At 41.0% G+C, this 19,208-nt stretch overlaps 2 protein-coding genes across 4 annotated transcripts in view; one reads left to right on the top strand and one right to left on the bottom strand.

The window, feature by feature from the left end:
* The window catches only part of syne1a (spectrin repeat containing, nuclear envelope 1a), a 286,238-nt gene that overhangs the window by 120,002 nt on the left and 147,028 nt on the right, over positions 1-19,208 (top strand). The window contains exons 141-148 of one of the 2 annotated variants that reach the window (XM_079360699.1): positions 268-394; positions 501-712; positions 1,578-1,784; positions 2,143-2,271; positions 2,415-2,681; positions 2,810-2,899; positions 3,549-3,607; positions 5,345-6,656. In XM_079360699.1, coding sequence (XP_079216825.1) covers positions 268-394; positions 501-712; positions 1,578-1,784; positions 2,143-2,271; positions 2,415-2,681; positions 2,810-2,899; positions 3,549-3,607; positions 5,345-5,624 — 1,371 coding nt within the window. In that variant the 3' untranslated portion in view covers positions 5,625-6,656. Of the gene's footprint in view, positions 1-267; positions 395-500; positions 713-1,577; positions 1,785-2,142; positions 2,272-2,414; positions 2,682-2,809; positions 2,900-3,548; positions 3,608-5,344; positions 6,657-19,208 lie in introns of those variants that run through there. The other variant, XM_079360700.1, reaches the window with a different exon arrangement.
* On the bottom strand, positions 6,719-18,294 carry esr1 (estrogen receptor 1). 2 transcript variants are annotated; one of them, XM_079344172.1, is made up of 9 exons: positions 17,676-18,294; positions 16,426-16,634; positions 15,407-15,523; positions 14,658-14,836; positions 14,252-14,405; positions 11,383-11,521; positions 9,961-10,094; positions 9,336-9,519; positions 6,719-8,670 (listed from the first exon to the last, which is right to left on the bottom strand). In XM_079344172.1, the coding sequence occupies exons 1-9, from the start codon at positions 18,098-18,100 to the stop codon at positions 8,370-8,372; spliced, it is 1,842 nt and encodes a 613-aa protein (XP_079200298.1). In that variant the 5' UTR covers positions 18,101-18,294; the 3' UTR covers positions 6,719-8,369. The 2 variants fall into 2 exon arrangements, with proteins under 2 accessions (XP_079200298.1, XP_079200297.1); XM_079344171.1 differs by having other exon boundaries at positions 16,426-16,652.

The raw sequence follows: 19,208 nt of genomic DNA on the forward strand, positions 1-19,208 counted from the left end.
GACCATACTGTACGTTTTACTCAAGGTACAAAAAAATTAATCTACCACAAAATTATTATCTCTAGTGTAAATACATCTTAACTGTGAACATTTAGTCAACCACTAACAGACACAAGGTGGTTTAGACATCATTTAAATATTATTATTCCTAATATTGAGGTGTTTAATGTTTATAGTAATTTATCAGCACACATGCAGGATTTAGTCAAATGTTTTTTTTTCATTTTTTTTTTCATTTATCTGTTCGATTGTTTGTTCATCCTTCAGATGCGTCTGATGGGAGAGTGTCGGGGCAGTATAGACGCAGTAAAGAGAGCCGAGGGAGAACTGACTGAGGACGAGGACGACATGCCGGGACTCATCAACCCCACCAGCACAGACACTCAGAGCGCCGGTCAGTCACACGCACAAACATCACCCTGAAACGCCGTAGACAGACGACACCTCTCTGTAAACCGTGCGTGAGCTGAGTGAAACTGAAGCATCTGTTTTCCCTGCAGGTGTGATCGAGCGCTGGGAGCTAATCCAGGCTCAGTCTCTGAGCGAGAAGCACAGAAACAAACAGAACCTGCAGCAGTGGCAGCAGCTGATCTCAGACCTGCAGACAATGAGGGCCTGGTTGGGTCAGTCTGAGGCTGAACTCAGCCAACTGCGAGGGCTCCAACTCAGCACTGACATACACACCATCCAGCAGAGGATCAAGAGGCTCAAGGTACTTTTACTGTGTCTGTCTCAGTTTCTGTATCAAAGTGAAAAAAATCAAAGGAAATCTAGTAGAAATTAGTATTTTCTGGAAGTGTTGTGTTTTCCACTTCTTTTCCAGCTCGGATTAGATTTTCTTGAATTTAGAATTTATAGCTAAGTTTAGAAAAAAAAAAGTTGTACTTTGCTTTCTCATCTGTGTTCGTCTCTGTACAATGTTTTGAATCAGTCAAGACAGGGGTGGGGTCATAGGGTGGCTTGAGGTGGCTTAAGCTTAGTCAGAGGCAGATCTTCAGTTAATATGAACTATTTGGGTTTTTTTGCCACAGATTGCTTTTTTAAATTTCACTGTTACTCCTTTTTTAAAAAAAAAAAAAAGAGGCTTTGCACACACATCTTATTGAGTCCTGAAAGAGTTAAGTGAAGAAGATTCATATGTTGCCAGTCTCTTACTTTTTAAAGTTCAAAAATATTCGCAATGCAAGTTTATTTATATAGCACATTTTAACAACAAGGAAATTCAAAGTGCTTAACACAAGACATCACAGGGATGTAACATCTTTACATACTTGATTATTAATAGTTATATACTGCATGACCAGGGGAGACAGAGAGGGGAAATAAAAGCTATATACTTCATGCCCCTCCTCCCCTGAGTTCTTAGTCCAGCTGTTGCTGCCTGAAATCTCTTGCAGAGATGCCATTGTTCTATAAATACAGCCCAATGCAGCCTGATAAACTATACCCAACATGTCACACACACCTCATAATCCTGCTGCTCACAGCTTTGTATTCTCAGCTTCCCCTATCTGACACCCAGCTACAGTCTGGTTAGCTCATAACTCAGGGTCATTATATTCCTGTTCCCTGTTCAGGAGCTGCAAAAGGGGATGGACACTCACAAGTCAGAGGTCTTGTCCATCAACCTAAGCAGTGCAGACTTCCTCCAGTCAGACCCCGACTCTGAGGAGGCGTGGGAGCTCAGGGATGGACTGAAAGAGATGAACACACGCTGGGATCGTCTGGGTACCTCCCTGGAGGACTGGAGGGAAGAGCTGCAGAAGGCGCTGATGCAGTGCCAGGTACTACAACACACACACACACACAAACACACACACACACACACACACACACACACACACACACAGTATATGAACACTTTCCAGCAAAGTGTTATCAATAGTAGGCAGCCTTTTTTCTGCTTTGTACACAATAAGATTACCGGTAACTGTTTTTGTATGTGTCAGGCATGAAGAGTACAAAAGCATTTCCATTTAACTTTGAGTTAAATGGAAATGTTTACAAATATGTGAAACCTCATTTCTATTTGGTTTTATGTTTAACTTCCTTCTATTTTCCTTTTACTACTTTTTTTTTTTTTTTTTGCTCTTTTTCAACACTGTAAACTAAAAAAGTGGTATGTACCTTCTGTCTTTTCAGGAGTTTCATGAGATGAGCCACGGTCTGCTGCTGTGGTTGGAGAACATCGACCGCAGGAGGAACAAGGTGGTGCCTATCCCTCCCAAACTGGATCGTGAAACACTTCGAGCACATCACAAAACTCTGACGGTATGTCTCTTTGAGACCTTTTTTGATCGGTACTTTTGAAATCCTTTTGAAAAAGCCACTTAGACTTGCCATTTTAATAAAAAGAGAATAATAATTCCAGAACCTAGATGTTGAACTACCTTGTCTCCCTTATTCTCCTGCAGCAAATCAAGCGCGAGCTGCTTGACTCAGAGCATAAAGTGTCGTCTCTTCAGGAGCTTTCTGCTCAGCTGCTGGTCAACACCAAACCTCACGCTGTGACACTGCAGCCGCAGCAGGTCTCTGAGCAGATCTGGGATCAGGGCAGCGAGTGTCTGGAGGCTCAGGAGAAGGTTCATGTGATCCTGAACAGACTGAGGCTGCTCCTGAGGGAGGTCAGCTCTGACCTCGAGGGGCTGGAGAGGAGACTGGAGGCAGTGGACACACAGCAGGTCAGAAAATGCTCCCAAAAATAATAAGATTAAATGAATCTCTTTTTCTTGAGCTGTTTTCATCCAGTGTTAGTAGGTCTAAGTATCTTTATTACTGATTCTGCTGTATGGATTTATTTTCATTTTAGGTTTGTTTACCGCTGCCCGTTGCCAAAGCTGAAACTTGTGCATCAGCTTCTCCTGTGTCAGAGGTGTCCGTCCAGAGCCGCAAACGATTGGTAATGTTCTCCCTCATGATGTCCAGCAGGAGGGGCTAAACCTTATGCTTCATGCGCACAGCAAAAATTCCTATAGAAAAGATTCCCCATTTCCCTCCAAGTACAAGTAGATAGCCTCTAAAAAAGCCCCTCTCTGCTACCCCCTTTTTTTCTACTGATAATAATGATTATCTTTATTGGATGTCTCTGCTAATATGTCCACATACAGATTGGATGCTACCCTCCACCCCTGTCTTTTTTGTTTTTACAATGGTTTTTGCTGCCCACTTCATGTTGACCTGCCAAAAATGTACAAGAAAAGCTGGCTTTTCTTTTCATAGGATAAAACTTAACACTTAGCTTTTTTTTTGTTTTGTTTAAATGTAAAGAAAAAAAACATTTTTGTTTCAGTTTTGTGACTGTTCAAAAATGTCATTTGTTTCTCGTAACTGGACTTTTGTAGATTTATTCGAGAAGCCAGATTTCTTGGTTCGTCACTGATTATGTTGCTGCTTTTTGGTTGACGATGATTCCTTCTCTTAGCGATGTTATGGCTATTTATGTTTGTTTGTTTTTTTTTTTCCTCTCATCTGAAGCTTTGTCTTTATTTGCCCTTGACTGAAACATTCTTTTCTTTCTTTTACCCCTCCCTGCTCATTGCGTGGTTCAGCCCCGAGGCAAAAGTAGTCAGGTCCAGCCAGCACACCCTGAGAGCATCCGGCGCCACAGGTACTTCAATCCTGGACTCTAGAAACAAAGGACGATGATGGAACCAAAGATTTGCCTGACGAGAAACATGATTTTATTGAGTCGACATGAGAAAATCATTAAACCACAATCAGTTTTACTCATAGTAAAACAATTACAAATAATAGACTGTTTTTAAAAAATCATTTTAGCCTCTTCTTTTGATTTGGTTTTCAGGCGTTACCCTGTGTTCCATGATTGTGCCTTATTCTAGAGACCTTGTTACCAGCTCTTAAAAGAAAAGGGAATCGCCTTCATCAGGCTGCTCCCTCCGTTATATGTTTCATTTTCGCTGCTTCTCTTTGCCCTGCTGCTTCTTGAATGGCATCATGAAATATTGCCTCGTTCTTTTCGTTGCCTCTCCTTTCTCAGAGTGACTGTGGTTCTGTCTTCACCCACTAGATGGCAATACTGGAATCTCAGAGACTTATCCCCCCCCTTCTTACTCCTCCTCCTCCTCCTCACCCCTTCTGTTTCCTTTCTTGAACTTCCTTCCTCATTCGTCCTCCTCTGAAGCAGGGTGTGAACCAATAACTCCTGCACTTTTCTTCCTCCTACCTTAACTGCCACTTTCTTTCCTTTGTTTATTTTCCAGACCCCTAAGTCTTAGTCATTTCTGATTAACTTACTAAGATTTTACTGAATTGACACAATAAGACACAGGCCTGGTGTAGAGCAAACCTAAACTTGTCTTAAGTGCTCTGGTAGGAATGATCTCTGGTTTGCCTGTTTGCATTCTTTAAATGAGGTGCAGGGACTCTCATTCTCACATTTTAATCAACTACAGTGAATAAGGGATACAGGAAATTGTCAGCAGAGTGAGTGGCTGGAGGAGGTCTGACCCTCCTGAAGCCTTTTGTGAGGATGAGCCGCAGTGAGATCTTGCTGTTTCCTCCTCTTCACTCTTGGCTCCAGGAGTGGAAACCAGCAGGGCTTTTGGCTCCTGAGTGTGTTTGGAATGAGACGTGACATTGAACTCTCACACACTTGACTCTAAAGACAGAGTGTTTCCCCTCATGAGATACAGCTCCCATATCTATGAATGCCTGTGCTTTAATCTTTTTTTTAAGTATGTTTGTTATTGGTATGTGTGTGTGTGTTTGTGTGTAGGTTTAATGTACGTGTCTCTGTCAGTGTTGGACTCTGTTTTTAACTCATGGATGCTGGATTTGCTACCGTTTCCTCTTTTTGCCTTTACTCCTGTCCAGTTATTTTTTGATGTAGTATTTGCAAACAATTTTGTCACTCAACCCATGTGAATTTTTAGAACTTGTACTTCCTCTAATATTGATCATTTTACCGTATCATTCATTTACTTCCTAAGTCTCAGTTTAGTTCATGACAATGTTGAAAAATGCTAATCAGCAGAGTGAGCTTCAAACCAGAAGATATTTCCTTTAAAAAATCCGTAAAGCAATCTGAAAATAATGGACTTTGTCTTCATATGTTTCTCCTGATGACATAGAAGTTAAATGTTGGATGTCTGCATCATTTTGTTAATGAGCTAAAAGCAGATTTATATTTATCACAATGTGAATTTTCTGATTCAAGTCCATTTGGTTGGAGCAATTGTTTCTAAATAGACGAGCACAGAGAGCATCAGTTCTGAGAAAAATATAGTGATCATGTGGGTTTAAAAACACAAAAGTGACTTGCAAGTACGAGCTCGCTCAGGTCTGTTCTCTCCTGGTTTTAACCTGTGTCTGTGTCTTCCTGCAGCCGGAGCAGATCACCAGGCGCCGCTGGCTGCGTTTCCTCCCATTCTGATTTTCAGGACGGCGTCTCCTCCTTCTCTTCCTCCTCCTCCTCTAAAAGCCCGTCCTTCCTGCTGAGGGTCCTTCGGGCCGCACTCCCATTCCAGCTGCTCCTTCTGCTCGTCATTGGCCTGGCCTGTCTGGTGCCCATGACTGAGGAGGACTATAGCTGCCACCATGCCAACAACTTTGCCCGCTCTTTCCATCCCATGTTGCGCTACACCAACGGACCTCCTCCCATATGAGACGCAGCACATGTCTACCTTCTGCTTTGCCAAGGACTCCACTGACTCCTGTGAATGTCTCCTCTCACCCTGTGCCCTGAAAAAAAACAAAAAAAAAACTCTTCCCCTGCAGGGGAGCTCGAGCATGATGAAGGGACTCACAGATGAAATGAAGACTTCTCTCCCTTACATTGCACACACGTCCTGAAATCACATCCACCCTTTAAACTCACACTCCGGATAAATGGACTTTCATCCAGAGACCCCAATTCAATTATTTCACGTTGTTTTAACTTAAATGTGTATTTTTATTTTGAAGGTTTCCATAGAAACCTGTGAAAAATCATTGAAAACAAAGCACTATTTATATATTGTATGTTGGGAGCCAAAGTCGACTGTGCTTTTTGTCCATGATATCCAGTGCTGCTACTATTTATTTTGTATTTAATCAGTTGATAGATTAGTTAGTTTTGATAAAGCTAAAGCACCGTCTTGAGTGTGTGATGTTTAACCTTGAAAATGTACAGGAGACGTCCAGTTTGAGTGCTGAAATATTAAGTTAAATCTGAACTTAAAGCACTGACATGAGCACTGATGAAAGGTACCGCACTCAAGCCGTCCAGCCAAGATGGCCGACTTCTTTTCCCAAGGCTTGTATTCTTTTTTTTTTCCGGAGAATTCAATCAGCTGGGGCATATATTAAAAAACGTATACGCTACTTTGTTAAGCTGATTTGTATATTATTGTTGAAATGCTTTTTAAGAAAGGCCGTTATTTTTTTATCTTTTTTTTAAGCATGCACTTGAAAGTCCCCGGCTTTTAAGAAAGCTAAACAATCACTGGCAGTGTTTGAGTAGACGGCTATGACCTGAAATAGTGTGCTTTGTAATTACTGCGATAATTATTCTGCGGTGACAAGACATCAGACATCATCGCCTTGTTGAAACAGAATCTGTAAAAAAATGATCAAATATGAAAATGGTTATTTATGTATGTACAGTTTGCTAATGCCAACTTCATGAAGAATACTCTTTGCAAATAATTAAACATAAAGTATTTACTTGTGTGTTATTCTTTGCTTTACACAAGTGGGGAAAAAAACATGTTGAGCAATATTTTCTCAATTAATGCTTTTATTTTCAGGCACAGTAAACAAATGGCAGTCTGGTCAGCTCTGACTGGGATTACACAGAAAATTTGAAGATGCCAAATCCAGTTTTTACGACCCTGTATGGAGGCTTTACACACACGTCTGCAGGGGACAGAGAAAAGGTACGACTACTTAAGACTACACTGTAACTGCATTGCTTTGTATAACTTCTCAGTCAAGCGCAACAGAAATCTGTGTTCTCTGCACATCAAGCAACCCTCAACCTTTTCTGATTCAAAATTTATAACCAGTGTCTTGAGAACACTCAGAACAGCGGCCAGTTAATTGACACAACAACATGAAACAAAGTGAAAATTGCAGTAATTAACCAACCTGTCTTGAGTTTGGATAAATCAATTTGAAAAGGAAATTGCAGAAAATTCGCTTTTTTTTTTCACATCGTTGTTAATTGGCATTGATTTAATAAAGAACAAACCTTGGACTTGAAACAGCTCAAATATCTCAAAACAAATGAGCCCTACTGCAGTGCCTCAGCTGTGACTGTGTTCAGAAATGCACAAAGCATATTTTTTGCAGATATTACATTTGATGCAGTCTTGCAAAGTGAGACACTGAAGTGTCGAAGCATCGCTTAAAAAGATGAGAGAGTGCTCAGAACACTGGCATGTCACCCAAAGGTGGCTATTTCCTTACATGTTATAGCAACATTAACACTTTGCAGTTTCTAGTATACATCTCTCAAATGGATCTGATTTGGTTGAATGAATCTGAAATAACAACAATCACATACATCATGATAGTGAAATTTTTGAAGGTGTGTAAATCCAGGCACATTTTGGCCGTAATAAGTGGATGAAATGAGACCAGTTGTGTTTTCGATAGGGTTGAAATGTTGAAACGAGCTCAGGCCCCTCACAGCACATGGCTCATTCAGACACATGCAAACACGCACAATAAACGATAACTTTACAAGTACGCTTAAATCTCCAACACGACCTTCTATAACCAGAAGAGCTTCAGAGTGGCGTTACTGCACAATAAACATGGCTTCCTTCATCATGACATCTGTGAAATTTGACCATATAAATTTTACGTGGTCAAATAAAAGAGACATCTCTTCAGCCACTGCTCATCTCATAACTTCATCACTTGTTCTTTTTACAAAAGCTCAAAAGTGTGTGAACGTGTAAGTCACAGGACCTGGTGAAAGTTGGAAACTAAATACAAAATAAATTACATGTTTAAACTAGTTTCATCATATTTAGCGTGTAATTTGAAAGTAAATGCCCTATAGCCCCTTAAACCCAAAAAGAAGTGCACTTTGGTCGAGGCAAATAAAATGATAAATTAGCTGCTCGAGTGCCACCATATTACGGAACACCAGGAAGTAATATTTACCTTTACCTTAAAGCTGCTAAAAACAGCGAGAAGATTAACTGCACTGCAGCTCAAATTCTCATGAAGTTGAGTAGTGTAAAAGAAAAGTATCTCCCTTTAATAGCAAATTAGAAAAAAAAAAAAAAGAAAAGAACATTAACTCATAAATTAGCTTATGAAATTAATTAATTCTTTCTCAAACCCGATTCATTCTGTACGACCCTCATAAACCATAAAAATGACTTTGGACTTTTGCATGCAGCTCAATGAGCTCCATCTCATAGGATGTGGGTGCAGTCAGAGCGGGACCCTCCATACTGCAGGACCCCCGGACCTGTGGGAGCTTTGTTGGGGCTCTCATGGCTGACTCGGGAACCAGCTGAGGAGCACCTGCTGCTGCTGCTGTTGTTGTTGTTACTGTTGGAGGTGAAAAGAAGCTCTCCATCAGGCTGGGACCAGGACTCTGCAGGTCTGTCCGGGCGGTGGAGGCGGTGAGCGTCAAGCATCTCGAGCAGCAGGTCGTACAGAGGAACTTTGTTTTTGCATTTCATGCTGTAGAGATGCTCCATGCCTTTGTTGCTGCAGTGAGTGTATACAAGTGAGAGGAGAATTAAGAGGCAGTTTATGAGTAATAATGTTAACAAGTGAGGACTCTATTAAAATGTAAATATTAATTTAATAATACACACTGCTCTAAGCTTTTGTTCCACTCATAGAGCAGCAGCTTTTATTCTGATAATAATCCTGTTTTAATTAGTCACACTTTTATTCTCTCTGATTTACTATTTATTTTTTTATCCAGCACTCTCTCTCTCTGGAGAATTATCTTGATAAGCACTCTGAAATAATGAAGGTGTTGTTCTGTAATTTCTTATCTCCCTGTCATACTTCTAGTTGTCTCTTAATTATGTATGACCTCCACCTCGTCTGTATCTCTGATTATTTGTTCCAACTTCAATGGAAACCATAATTAAAACTTTATAAATACGGTTTCATTCAGACATTCTCGACCACACAAAAACCAATATAATCTAACCAGCGTGATGCATTTAGGTCTTCTTTACAAGCGAACAAATAGAGAAATCAATGATGTTCCTAAAAAGACCCCAAACTGAAAGTGTTCATCCTTTTTTTAGCCTAACGATCTCAGAGATTCACTGAGGATCACTGCAGCAGAACACGTCGATATGTAAGGGCCTTTAACGTGCTAAAAACAAAAGCGACCTTTAGTAAATTCATTTCACCTCATGTGTCTGATGTGGGAGAGCAGCAGGAGCAGCTGGGCTTGTCGCCTTGACTGCTGGTGAGCCAAGCAGCCTGATTGGCTGATGTGATGTATGAGAGCGTCCGTGATGATGTCGAGCATATTCTGCACGGCCGCGCTGTCATGTAGCGGCTCCATTGTGCCGGTGCAGAAGGAGAAGGCACCTGAAGGATAACAGCTATTACACCCTGTAGCTTATTTTCCTAACATGATGAACGCATTCAGTTTGCAAACAGCTTAAAATTTGCTAAAACATCTGACTCATAACAGAATATTATTGCAGGAGCCCACACAGCAAAGTTCACCCTGCTCTCAGTGGTATTTCAGGTTCACATATAGAAAACCTCCCCGGGACAAACACAGCCCTCTGTGCTGGCTGCTGTTGTCATGGGAACATTTATTGGGCATATTGGCAGGCTTTTGAAGAACACGCTGTTCAGCTAATGAACCTCAGTATCACTGAGAGCTACACCTGTATGGTTGGAGTTTAAAACTGTTCAATGTTTACTCTTCCAAACGGAACACTTCAACAAATCCATGTGATATAGATTTGGCAGAAAAAGATTCACAAGAAGCAGAGAAAACTTGAACACGTGTCTCCTCACCAGAGTTGAGCAGGATGATCGCTTTGAGGCAGACAAACTCCTCAGGTTTGAGTTTGAGCATGCGGAAGCGAGAAGCAGTGGCCAGCAGCATGTCGAAGATTTCTGCCATGCCCTCGACACAGTTGCCTTCACTCCTATAACAAAATGAAAGAGATTTTTTTTTTGTATGCTTAATTTTCTCTTCAATTTGAACTCATGAATGAACGTTACGGCTACTTCCTGAAAGTTAAACGATGATGACCCTGGGCACATCATTTGTTTTTTCGATAAGAAATGCAGAGGGCAGCAGCATAATGAGATATGGTGATAAGAACTGGTGTTAAAACCTTTCTGGTTAAAAATCTGTTTCTCACTGGCCTTGGGCGGGGCTTTCCGGGCTGCAGTTATGTGACTTGAAAAAGAGAAAATTTGTCATCTGTAAATAGAACTGTGGTCAACAGCCTGTGCTTATGAAACATTTGTAATTCTCTTACAGTTGAACTCTAGCACGATATTAAAGTCTGTTGTAGCTCATTGTGTGAGTTAAGAAAACAAAGAGCGAAAGTTTTGAGATGAAGTTAACCTGACTTTATCTGAGACCATGAAACCATCCAAAGAGTGGCCAGATAAACACCTAATGGACCGAATGACTGCAGCGCTCCATTTGTGGGCACAGTTGGAAAGTGATGGAAAGATGGATAATATCGGTGGTTGGAGTGCAAGATAAACTTGGACAGCACAGAGCTGAGGGAATTTGTCAACCCTGACCCACAGCATTTTAGTCATCATGTCCAATTGGGAAGGACACTCATTCGAGGAGCAGCCTTTAGAGATAATACTCTATAATACACTTTTGAATCAAATGGCACCATCAGACACATCAGAGGAAAAAAGCTCCGTCTGTCTGTCTGTCTGTCTGTCTGCCCCTCTCTGCCGCCCTCTTTTCCTGTCTGATGTAGATGCTGCTGTTTGGCGAGCTTGTTTACTGGGAACACGGGAGGAGGAGGAGGAGGGAACACACTGTGCCTGCAAAAGCAGAAAACAGTCATGTCTCCCTGCATCTCTATTTCTCTCCGTCTGCTCATCATTTAACTCCTTTTCCCCCCTCGTCTCTCCTCTGTCCTCCTTCCATTTCCATCATTCTTTGCATTGAGGCTCTGATTAAATCTCTGTCCTGGTTGTTAGCTCGGCGCTGTAATGATGAAGAGGGTGTTCCAGGTTAGAGAGAGGATGCTCTCCTCTCAGTGGGAAGCAGGTAATTAGTCTTTCACTCTGACTGGCATCTTAAGACGGCCCAATGGCTGGCAAGGTGTGAAATAGAAAATCTACCATGCTAACGTATCACTCTTAAGATATGGGTGAGAGTGAGAGAAACGTAGAGTGAAGGAGAGGGGAAAAAAATGAGATGGATGTCTCAGAAAAGCTAGAAGTAATCTTGCGTACTGGTCCAGTATCAGGTCCTGGGCGAAGATGAGTTTTCCGGGGCAGTGGATGGACCTCCAGATGAGGCCGATCATCAGCACCTCCAGCCAGGAGCTCTCCAGCAGCTGCACCTGATCATGGAGGGTCAGCTGCAGAAAACCTTGAGAGAAATATTAAAATGAGATGAATTACCTTTACTTTAGATCCGTCACTTCTAAGAGTTCTCCCTCTCATTTTGTCATAGACAGTTGTATTGTTTTCTCATTATATTGAAAGATATTTTTTGGGCCACGTGTAATGTTATTCAGAACCCTGCGTGGCCACGAGGGCTGTTGTCTCTGCACATGGAGCATACACTCTAAACATTAGGCCAAACTGGCACCCAAAGACAATGCTACTCCTAGTAGCAAAGGAAAAACTAACAGCATCCAGGTTAGAGATAACGCACCTCAGTATGAATGGAGAGCCAAAGAAAAGAGTTCATTTGACTTTTTTCCTTTTTCTTAAGTTCACTATTTTTGTTTTCCACATGTATTTATTTCTCCGTCATTGAAAGTAAACCATAACGTATGCATGAAGTTTTACAAAGACCAACAAGTGCAGGTGTAAATGCATCTGCTACATGTTGTACGTCTCTCTGCATGATATTTGAGAAAAGGACAGAAAACACTTCCCTGAAAAGACTAACAGTATCAAATAGAGCATAGATTGAACATTTCTATAGTTCTCACAGTTATTTAGATGTGTTCTAACATTATACTCAGTAATATTTGTACGTTATTTATTTATTTTATAACCGTTGTTTATAAACATTAGGTGTCTTTCTCTTATCACAGCAAGTATTTACAAAATCCAAACATGGTTTAAAATCTGAGCGTTAAGTGTTGGTTGATGTCGGCTGTTAACTGCGGTGTGGTGAGGAATATTAACACTTGTAGAGATAAGTGCTTTCTGAGCAACTTCAATTCATAGACTAAATATGGTTTTAATCCCTGTGAGAGAAATAAACATATGAGTGCCCTTATTTTCAGGCAGGGACTAACTACCTAAAAGAAACCATCTGCAATCTCTGCGCCCTCATAAGAAGCCTTATCGCTGGCACTCAGCTGTCTCATTTCATATGTAATTACAGCCAATTCATTCCTATTGTCCCCCTCTGCTCTCTGTGTGGGACCTCAGGCAATTAAAACTGTGTGCCTTTGGGCTTTTAGTGACGCACAATGTTGTAATACCTCAAAACCAGGATTTACTCAGAGCCTGCAGTGTGTGTGTGTGTGTGTGTGTGTGTGTGTGTGTGTGTGTGTGTGTGTGTGTGTGTGTGTGTGTGTGTGTGTGTGTGTGTGTGTGTGTGTGTGTGTGTGTGTGTGTGTGTGTGTGTGTGTGTGTGTGTGTGTGTGTGTGTGTGTGTGTGTGTGTGTGTGTGTGTGTGTGTGCATGCAAAAGGGTGATGTGTCCTGGCCTGCAGTTAGACTCGATGGGTGTGCTAGCAGATTGGTCAAACAATCCTCTCAAAGGTGATGACTGTAATTACAATCACTGTAATGGCTCTGCAGCTGTGTTGGTGAGCGTGTGTGTGTGTGTGTGTGTGTGTGTGTGTGTGTCTTTACTATATGGGTATCCCATCACTTTGCTGTTTGCCAAACTGTCACATCAAAACAAAAAAAGGCTAATGTGTGAATGTTAAAGAACAGAAGAAGAAGAATATATATATATATGTGTGTGTGTGTGTGTGTGTGTGTGTGTGTGTGTGTGTGTGTGTGTGTGTGTGTGTGTGTGTGTGTGTGTGTGTGTGTGTGTGTGTGTGTATATACATTTTTCTATCACAACAAAGCATAGTTAAAGACCTTTAATCCTGTGAAGAAAGTGTTTTCTCCAAGAACTAGTTATGTCAGAATTTAAAATCTCAAGAACAGAGATCTTGCAGGATGATATCAGGTGTGATCTACTGAGTTTTCAGGTGTTTGTTCCCTCAAAATAACTAAATGTCCACTTAATGAAGAGAAGTCCTCCTTTGCTTCCTCACTGTAACTGTATTTAAAACAACTGCAACCTCAGAAATATTTGGGTTGAACACGAAGGGTTTAGTTTTTATGGAGAAGTGTTTCTGCTTCTCTCCACTAACAGGGTCAGTGGAATCCTTATATGGAGTTATGATGCAATAGATGTCATGGTGCTCCAGCAGCTCTGACTCACATGTTCTGCACCTGATCTCACTCAGGTACCGCTGAATATCTATCAAGAGCTAAAGCTATGAGCTTAAAGTTTGGACTGTGCGGTTCAAGCTTTTTGTTTTTATGCTTTTAAACAGTGGAACTCACTGAGAGTGGACATCGAAACAACAAGCTCTCTGGGTGTAAAACTTGATAAATCTTTTAATTAGGAGCAACTTCACAGCCTTTTTCAGTGTTTCTTTAATCATCATTTTTACATTTGTTTTATTGGGGGTTTTATTTTGTCTTTAGAAACATTTTACCATGTGTTATAATTACTTACATGTTACTTACATTTACACAAACAATCTATTCTAAGAGTTTATTTTTCTTATAAAGAAGTTTAAACACGATGCTGGCCGGATAGTTGGTCCATTTTGGATAAAACTAAAAGGTCAACAATTACAATAATGATTCTCCAAAGACTACATTACAAGCAGGATATGTTTGATGGTAAAAGACCCCGAGCATCGTCACACTTCTGACAAACTACAAATAAAATGTTCAAGAAAGAAAGTGAATTTAAAAACGGAAGCCAAATCTTAACATCTGGACGACTGAATGTGACTCATCCGTCACCACATAGTTCGGCCTAGATATTTCTCATTTGAAAGTAAATGGTTGTCTCAACAAAAATGAAAGTATTATGAGTGTGGCCTCTTTGATGCGCAGAGCAGTACCTGGCAGCTTCTTGGCCCAGGCGATCATGTGGACCAGCTCCTTATCGGCCATGCTGGTGAGCAGAGTCATCATGGTGACCTCTGTGTAAGGTCTGCCCAGCTTTTTACTGGAGCACAGAATGGGGGGTTCGGCACCCTGGAGCAGGAGGAGCACCTGAAGAAACAACAGATACACAGGTCAACCATCAGTTTTTGAGAATGTTTTAACTCTTTGAGTGGGATAACAAAGAATCCACACATAGAAAGCCACATTGGTATTTGTATGTAGCATAAATACTTTAGAACCTCAGAGGATGATTCCTCATGTTTTTGATATTGATATGTTTTTCCTCAAATTTACTCTTGCCCAACAGTCAGCATGAAACCACACAGTTTAAAAATTAAAAGTCTCGACATAAATGAGCACCTGGTCAGGAGGCATGCTTATCACTGGGGATTTTCCTCCTCCATAACTGCTGCTGTGTTTCCTCCTGTCCTGAGGGGGGACTGTTTTCTGCTCCCGGCCCTTATGGCCTTTTTCCTTGTCAGTAGTGCCTGTCCGCCGTTTGTCCCGCCGCAAAACCCGCCCCCGATCTTTACGCACACCTCAAGCACACAGCAGAGATTTAATACAGAACATCATGCAGATAAACAGAATAAAAGTGTCACAAATGCGAACAAACAAACTTCTACAAACTCGTCAAGCTTTCTCCACACCCACAGATAACTTCATACCAAAACAGATTGTACAAGTGCCTGTCTGACTCAAGAAGTATGAAAACAAAAATGTGGGTGTGTTTTAATAAGGAGCTGTACTCCTTAAAAAGGAAATCACTCCAAGGTCATGTTAAAGTTATTCTTAGGTTTATCTGCATTCTGGCATTTTCTCATAATGCTTGAAGAAAAAAACTGACTGTAAGATGGTTGTTAGTCTGTAAATTTGTAAGTGCAATGAAGTTAGCCTTGTCTGCTTAATACTGAAAAAATTAAACATTTTTAAATTACCACCAGAAACAAAAGTCCAACCAAGAAAGAAAACAGCAAAAATGTGAAAAGATAAACAAAATTATGCAGTTGTTTTGATGTAAATGTATATGAAACAAAATTGAAAATGAAAAAAAGTAATTGATAGTGAAGATCATAAGAAATGTGTTTTTTGCTGTTGTTTCTGCCTACCTCCCTTCATCATGCCCACTTCGTAGCACTTCCTGAGGCGACAAGCCTGGCAGCTCTTCCTCCGATTCCTGTCAATGGTGCACTGATTGGTTGCTGGGCACATGTAGTCATTGTGACCTGAAAGAGGAAAAAAAATCTATTACTGTACCTCAAGCCCCCCCATACTGCAGTGCTCACTTCAGATCTAGGTTATTTAGTAGCCAGGAACACTCTATTCCAAATCTTAAATGGATTTGAGATGGAGAAAATTAAAAAGCAGCATCTTGGTTTTGTCATCGCCATGGAGACTATTGGTTTCTTAAAGACTATCCTTCCTGGTAAGACTTATCAATATGCTCAATCTTCATACCTAAAACATGACTAAGCTAGCTACACCAGATGAGGCTTTCACCTGTGGAAAGAGGAAGCTCTTATATTCACAATGTTAAAGAAAGGGCAGCAAGTAGAAACATGATTACAACTTGCAAATGAATTGGGAAACAGAGAGAGAATTTCATTTTTGAAATGCCTTAATTTGTTTACAGTCAGATACAATAATGACTCTCTCTCTCTCTCTCTCTCTCTCTCTCTCTCTCTCTCTCTCTCTCTCTCTCTCTCTCTCTCTCTCTCTCTCTCTCTTTAAATTCAATTTAAATAAAGCTTTAAATTGACTCCTTTTTTGCTTGGGTCACAGGTAGGTTTTGTCATTGACACAAAAAAATGTATTCTTAAATATCCAGTTTCATTTTCTTCATTTTATCGGTGATTTAGATTCATACATTTGTGATGTAAATGTTTTTTTTAAGACAGATGCATTTTCTAAAACAGATACAGAGACAAAAATACAGTATGAGCACTTCCTCCTCGGGCCTCTTTTCTTTGTGTAGTCAGAGTTTGAAGTTTAAGAGGAATATTTATAATTCCTACAAGAAATCTAAACTTGTTACCTTGACTATATATGGTATGCTTCTTCACACACGGATTCAGTGGGAGCACCTCATCCGTTGGTCACCAATGGATGGAGCAGAAAGATTACCTACCCTGGATACTCCTTTTGAAGAAGGCCTTGCAGCCCTCACAGGACCACACCCCGTAGTGGTACCCAGAGGCATAGTCACTGCACACTGCGCAGAAACGCATCTCTTTTGCCATCTCGAAGCTCCCGGCTACAGCTCCAGCCACCGACTCCCCCACACTGTATGAATCGTCACTGGTGCCACACTGGTCCTCTCTTAAAACCGCCTGCTGACTGGACAACACACTGGACCTTTCACATGATTTCAAGTCTGTTAAAATAACCTCGCACATTTCCCTTTATGATTCAGTTTTCATAATTAGAGTGATCAGAAACTTAAACATGTTGAACCGTGAACTGAAAGACGGATACAGAGTTTCACTGGCTTTACTGGTATAAAATATATGCAGACCTTTTGACATACTGAAGCTCATGAAGGCTTTTCATCGTAAAAAGTAGAGAAGACAGCTTCTTAATTTAAGACTAATTCCTGCAATAATTCCTTTAACTTTAATGTGACAATCGCAGAGACCATAGCAGAGCTCTTTTTTTTTCCACCTGAGCCAGTAAACAATCTGTACATGTACTTGTGTTGTTATTACGTATTGTCCCTCTCTCAAGGTCTTTGACAAAGTCCTTAATCTGTGGAATTAGAAACCAGGGGAAAAGCTGGATCCTTTTCATACAGATAATGGCAATGTTTTGTATAAAGTAAGAGATAAAACAAAAGCACTGTAGTTATATAATTGTTTTCTTTATAACTGATATAACTCATGGTAGTCGTGAGGCAATGTCTTCATTAAAACCATACAATTCTAAGTCAAGATTTCAATTAAGTTAAATTAACAATGGATGAAGAAAAACTAAGAAGTAATTATCTCCTACTAGTTCTCTCTAACTTTGTAATCAAGTCGTAATTCCAACGGCTCAGGGACCACGTTGAAGACAAAAATGTATTGATCGTTTGATTGCACTGTGCTCAGCAGTTAAATAATGACTAGAGAACAAACAGAACTGATCAACCAGATTCAAACATCAGAGACGACATCTCCCACAAATGGCTTACCCCCTGATGAGATAAAACACAATTTATTTATCTTTAAGTTAACTTTATTCTGTCTTCTTAAAGTGTAAATTCTAAAGTACATTTCTAACACATTCAGCTGTTGTGTATAACCTTTAGGTCAATACAAATAACTTTTCCACTCAAGCACACTACAGATACTTCAGGACACTCGAGTGACCTGATGGTGTAGGCAAACTGTGCTCCCTCACCTGTACACGGGTGTTGAAGTGGTTTCCAGATAGTGGTTGCTGGGCGGGTGCATAAAGGGGCTGAGTCGGGGGCTTGAGGGCACAAACACCAGAGGACTAGCAGGCCCACTGCCCAGGGACTGAATGCTGCCATCTGAGGGTTGTCCGTGAGCGTCCAGAGAAGCAGAGTAGTAGCCAGGGCTGGAGTGGTTGTACAGAGGAGTCGGGGCAGGGGTGGGGGTGGCATAGTCGTAGGTTCCATCCAGGAAGTCCACAGTGGCTACTCCTCCAGACCCTCGGCTCTCTTCAGGGTACATGTCACTTAGGGGGGCACACAGTGGAGGCGAGGGACGTTGCGAGGAGAGGGTCTCCAGCTCTGTGGTCCTGGGTCTGAGTGCTGGTCCGCACGGCTGTCTGCTCTGCGCCGGGCTCTGCCTGACCAACATCACAGCACAACAGCACTGATATGCAACATAATGATTTAGACTTGCTCTCTCATTTGCTGGGAGGGGGGAGTGGAGACAAGTGCTGCTACCCCTCTCTCTCTCTCTCTCTCTCTCTCTCTTCCTATAAAGCCTGTCAGGCAATTCGAAGGGTCCAATACTCCCCGGTCCTTGTGCCCTGTATTCCTGGAGCTTCAACCCACCAAACTTGAAAAAATAACAGCATCCAAACAGACTCCTCCCAACCGCTTAAAGGTTTTGTTTTTCCAGCAGAGCATTTTCCCTCTCTTACTCTGCTAATGTGTAGGAGGACAGGAAGGCTAGGGGCATCAAAAGAGGTGTACGGACATAAAAATTGTTATTCCCAAATCATTTTCCAGCCCACTATTATAAAATGTTCTTCTCTCACTTCACCTTTTTATCATATTAAAAAGGTTTCACTGGTTGCAGCTGGCAACCAGCAAAAACAACTGTAAACTGTCACTGAGCTGTTTCATTTAGCTGATACACAGCATGACGTACACAGTCTATTTGTAACCAGTCATTGAATACACCTGAGACACGAGGAGAAATCAAATCAGTGTGGAAATGACAAACTCAAGGGCAATGGGGGACTAAGAGAAAACCAAAATATAGCAGGATAAGCTTATCACCTTCTACACATGGATCATTCTTGTCTCTGCCCTGCTGTTTGGGTGTCTGTCTCTCTCTCTCTCTCTCTCTCTCTCTCTCTCTCTCTCTCTCTCTAACATCTAGCTGGACTCAATGTGCACAATTGGAACAGTGGAAAGGTTAAAAAAAAACAACCGGATAAACAAGTTAAAGATGCAGCCAAATCGATAACCACAATGCGTTTTAGTGCCAGGTCACCATAACACAGCAAATAGAGCAGGTCAAATCTCATTCCAATAGCCAATAATTACACAATCCCAAACAAGTGGATTGCTGCTTTTTTTCTCATCACTGACCTTAATTTAAAGTTTTATAACCCCTGCTAAGAATTTGAAAGAGATGTATTACATTTTCAGTAAAAAAAAAAAAATCTTAATCTTAATTTACAGGTTACATTTTATTGAAATACAATAACCAACACTGACGGACAACAATATGG

Source organism: Symphodus melops, assembly GCF_947650265.1.
Source record: "Symphodus melops genome assembly, chromosome: 1".
Taxonomy (NCBI): Eukaryota; Metazoa; Chordata; class Actinopteri; order Labriformes; family Labridae; genus Symphodus; species Symphodus melops.